The 5,156-nt window shown below is 36.7% G+C and overlaps 1 protein-coding gene across 1 annotated transcript; it reads left to right on the top strand.

The window, feature by feature from the left end:
• The first annotated feature begins 239 nt into the window (after positions 1-239).
• LOC130805204 (homoserine kinase) lies at positions 240-1,853 on the top strand. Its single transcript, XM_057669871.1, has one exon. It carries the CDS (start codon positions 332-334, stop codon positions 1,460-1,462), a length of 1,131 nt encoding a protein of 376 aa, XP_057525854.1. The 5' UTR covers positions 240-331; the 3' UTR covers positions 1,463-1,853.
• The last annotated feature ends 3,303 nt before the right edge of the window (positions 1,854-5,156 follow it).

Raw genomic sequence — 5,156 nt, 5'->3', positions numbered from 1 at the left:
AGGGAGGATGATATTTGAAGGTGAGACTTTATTTTTTGTCTTTTTCAAGCGTTTTCAAACAAACTCTTCTCACACATAATAATCTCATCTAACATAACAAATAATAGATAAGAATTTTTATTTTTAAAGTCTCATCTTTAAGTCTCATAGAACCTCATTCTCACGTGCCAGCCCCCGGTAGTAGTAGTATTAAAATAAAATTTAGGTTAAGACATATTCATATAGTAGTGGAAGACAGTAATTAACGATTTAATCAAAACCCTTGCTGGACAATTGAAACCTTCGCCTTTAACCTTCTCGTCAACATATCGTCGACCTTCAAGTTTCATCAATGGCGTCCATCTGCGTTCAATCTCCCTTTAAACCCATCAATATCGCTCCTAATTCCTTTCCTTTTAACAACCCATCGTATAAAGTAAAACCCCCATTCATTTGCAACTTCTCTCTCTCCCAATCCAAAACTCAACCTACTCTCACCACTGAGCCCACTCCAATCCTTACTTCTGTCACGACATTCGCACCTGCAACTGTCGCCAATCTCGGCCCAGGTTTCGACTTCCTTGGATGCGCCGTTGATGGCCTTGGCGATTTCGTTTCTCTCTCCCTTGACCCATCCCTCCCCCCAGGCCAACTCTCTATTTCCTCAATCTCCGGAAACGTTTCTTCCAAACTCTCCAAAGACCCACTTCTTAACTGTGCCGGTATCGCTGCTCTTGCTGCAATGAAGCTTCTTAACATTCGTTCTGTAGGCCTTTCACTGTCCCTCCAAAAAGGTCTTCCACTTGGGTCAGGACTCGGCTCATCAGCAGCTTCAGCCGCAGCTGCAGCCGTAGCTGTGAATTCCCTATTCGGCTCACCATTATCCCCTCTTGAGCTTGTGCACGCTGGGCTTGAGTCTGAAGCTAAAGTTAGTGGGTATCATGCTGATAACATTGCCCCCTCAATAATGGGGGGTTTTGTTTTGATTAAAAATTATGAGCCATTGGATTTAATGAAGTTGGAATTTCCTGAAACGAATGAATTGTATTTTGTACTTGTAAGTCCGGAATTTGAAGCTCCTACTAAGAAGATGAGAGCTGCATTGCCTAAGGAGATTGGTATGTCCCATCATATATGGAATTCCAGTCAAGTGGCGGCTTTGGTGGCGGCGGTGTTAATGGGTGATGTACAAGGATTAGGAAAGGCATTGTCGAATGATAAAATTGTGGAACCAACACGGGCACCGTTGATTCCGGGTATGGAGGGGGTGAAGAAGGCAGCAATTGATGGTGGAGCCTTCGGGTGTACGATTAGTGGGGCCGGACCTACTGCGGTGGCAGTGATTGATGGGTTGGAGAAGGGGAGAGTGATAGGGGATAGGATGGTGGAGGCATTTTGGAAGGAAGGAGGATTGAAGGCTACTGCTGTTGTTCAAAAACTTGATAGGGTGGGTGCTAGAGTTGTTAGCAGTGTTCCTAAATGAAGCGTTTTTTGGGGGTAAGTTCTTTTAGCAATGTTTTTTCTTGAAGTAATGTATTGTTGTAGTGATGACTATCACAAATTCTTGTATGAGACGGTCTCACCAAGAGTCGTGCCTCCTACATGTGTTGAATAACTCAACTAATACTAATTATTGACATCTGAGCTTCTTCTTGTGAGGGCGTCCCACCGAAAGACAATGTCACCAAAAGATGGTGTCTCGTAAGTGTAGCTCGATGACTATTGAATGAATTTGACTTTGTTGAGGTGAGGAAAGAAAATAAATTTTGTATTTGATGGAGAAGATTAATTGAATTGGAATTTGATGAGCTTTAAGCTCCTTTTCATTTCATTGTAGCTGAAGATTTTCCATTGATACCCGTGTTTTTATAGGAGCTTTTATGGTTTTATATTTCCCCTCCCCCTTCCCTTCTTTTGCAAATTGTTTTGAGATTTTATCTTCTCTATAAATCATGTTTCCGTGAATGAGACTTTGCATTGTTATTGTGATTAAGGCTTTTGCATTGCTATTGCTGTTGGTTTTCATCAAACATGTTGAGGTGTGAACAATGAACATCTGAAATCAGTCTATAAATATGCACTTAAATGGTTTACTTGATGGAACTAAATAACAATGTTGCAAATTAAATGAATGTGGTGAAAGTAGCTCGCAGACAAGGTGGGAATTGAGGGACCGCTGAGCAAATATAGACTTGAATAAGTAAGTAGATTTGGTTGCTTCAGAAGTCTGTTTATCTGAAATTGTATGCCTAATCGTTTATAGTCCATGATTTATCCCTCTTCACAGGCTGTTATGAGAATCGAGTCTTGTCTCAGTTGGTAAAAGTTGTTTGCAGGAAAAATGGGATTGAGGGACTCTGGGAAAATATAGACTTGTATGTGTAGTAGATTTGGTTGCTTCAGAAGCCTGTTGCATCTGAACATTGTATGCCTAATTGTTTATAGTCCATGATTTATCCCTATTTGTGGGTTGTTATAAGATGAGTCCTGTCAGTTGGAAAGCAAGTATCACTTTTCAGAAATGATGTGTATAGGAAGTTAGAGAGTTAGTGGTTAACCGAGAATTTCTTTACCAAAGCAGTGGAAGCACACTCCGCTGTAAACTTTCACGAGACTTGGTGTGAATGTGTTGCTTTAGTTCGGTTTCCTTGTGGATGTTTTGAGGGAGAGTTGGAGATTTTGTAGGCTTTGTCTCATTCTAGAGAATCATTAATTAAAGTCATACTGCTGGATTGAACTTAGGTAGATGTTGGGGAAGTGAATGGTGTGCAATGGCCAAAGGAGAAGGAAACCACTGTTAAAAGAATAAATAGGATTCTTTTATACATCAATCACATTTGCTACTCAAATACTCATCATGGAGAGTGCCTTTTCTGATTAGGAGCATTAGGCAATCCCAGCTCCTTCAGATTATGTCAATGTTGGTACATTTTTGATTTAACTATGAAGGAAGTTGCTTAAGTAGAAATATAAGTCTGCTTAATAACTTGTTCCAGCCAAGCCCTTGTGTGCTTCAGCTTTGATTATCATTCCCTGTTAACATTTGAGCCAAAAGAATGTAATTGATCTTTATTACTTTTTGATATTGAACAACAACTTTACAAACAAAGAAGTATGTTATTTATTCATACAAAGACCTACTGCCTAAGGCAAATACATAGCAGACAATATTGAATAACAAACCAAGAAACCTATCTAACTTACGCAATTATCTAAGATAAAATCTACACCCTTCATGAGGAGAAATCTTCACCATTGATGTGAGCTAGGCATGGATAGGCACACAGATAAACAAATTGTGTTTTCTCTAGTTGTTTGCTCCTTGCAGGCAGTAGCAATACTTTGTTTTGTAGGCCTGAAACAAACACACAAGCAGGCATATGCATAATATCAACATCCTCCCAAACTAGGGGTTATTTTGAAAGACCTTGTTTGACTAAAAGGTGCTGAAAGTGATTTTCTATAGGCAAATATGATAGTTGCAATAAGTCTTCCATGACTTTTTCTCTAGTGAAATGACATTCAATTTTTATATGCTTTGTTCGTTCATTATATTGCTGATTTTCTTACAATGTGTAATGCAAATAGATTATTACAATAAAGAGTTATAGGCTTTTGTAAATGAATCCCTAATTCTTCAATTAACCTTACAAGCCATGTGATTTCTGATTCAACACTAGGCCATAGCTCTATATTCAGCTTCTAATTTGACACTTCTGTTTTTTTTTTTTTTTTTTTTGATTTCCAACTGATGGGGGGAGTTACCTAAAAACATTACATAACCTATGATTGATCTCCTTGTATCAGAACAAGCTCTCCTATCTGAATTAGAGAAACCTTAAAGAGTAAACTTGCGAGTAGCTTTGAGTTGTATGCCTTGCCCACAGGTAGAAGCAACATTATTGAAAGTACAAAGAAGGGCTTTTCCAATGGGAGCACCTTGGCTTTTGCATGAAGTGACTTAAATTTTGAACTAAGTTAGATAAGTTTGGTCTAGTGTTAGTTAGGAAATGTAATCGTCCTACTATACTTCCATATAGTGTAGGGTCTTTGAGTAGTGTTGATAGGTAAAGGAGTCACAACATGTTTAAACTCTTTAATAAGCAAACTTGATTTCCCTCTTTTGGTAATCCTTTTGGTATATTCATGTTCCAATTTAAACCAACAATGGATGAAAGGGGAAAGGGTCTCTTCGTAGTCAATTTCATATTTTTAACTATATGCTTTACCGACCAAACTTGCTTTAAATCTTTTTAATGTTCCATCTAATTTGAATATTTAGTGTGCAAGTTTGGCTTTCTTTCCCTTTGGTAAATACGCAATTTCCTAAATTTTGTTTTGAGATAATGCTTTGAACTCTTCTTCCATGGCTTGAACTCATTCCAGAAGCTGACACGCTTTTTTGTAGGTAGCACTCATAGCAGGTTTTGTATATTTAGTGTGCAAGTCTGTGATATGTTTATGCTCTGTTCATAAAGGTTGATATTGCACCAATGTTTATTTTTTGAAACACAAAATTCCTGTAAATAACCAAGTTTATTTGTGTCATCATATATATAAGTGGTTGTGAATGTTATGTAATAGAATGTTTTTTAATTAATCTACTTACTATTCAATTGAATATTATATATTATAGTCTCAAATAGCCTCTATAAATATATATTATATTAATCCCTAGTCGATATAGATGTATAGGATTATATATTTATTTTTAATTTAAAAAAAAGGTCATTTGTATCTAAGGTTCAAACAAACGATACAAATAACCTTTTATTTATATCGTTTGTTTCAAACAAACGATACAAATAACACTTATTTGTATCTTTGGTTTTCAAACGATACAAATAATGTGTTATTTGTAACTTTCTTATTAGTAACTCCCAATATAAGATACAAATAAGCTTAAAAACAAGATACAATTAAGGATTTTTTTACTAGTATTTACAGATGTATAATGTTTAATAACATGTTATCTTTTACGGATGTGTTTTAGTACGAAACTTGAAATATAAATAAAAGGTGAGAAATTATGATGATACCTGACTGAAGGGTTGAATGATAGTAATAATAGCCCAAGATATAAGATGATATGACTCTTCTAAGATATAAACTCCATGCCTTGCAATCACAAGGGAAGACTAATTCGGGAGTGATTTTCCAGAAGTCTCTCCGATGCT

Source organism: Amaranthus tricolor, chromosome 2 (genome assembly GCF_026212465.1).
Source record: "Amaranthus tricolor cultivar Red isolate AtriRed21 chromosome 2, ASM2621246v1, whole genome shotgun sequence".
NCBI lineage: Eukaryota > Viridiplantae > Streptophyta > Magnoliopsida > Caryophyllales > Amaranthaceae > Amaranthus > Amaranthus tricolor.
This window is presented reverse-complemented; position numbering and strand designations above follow the sequence as displayed.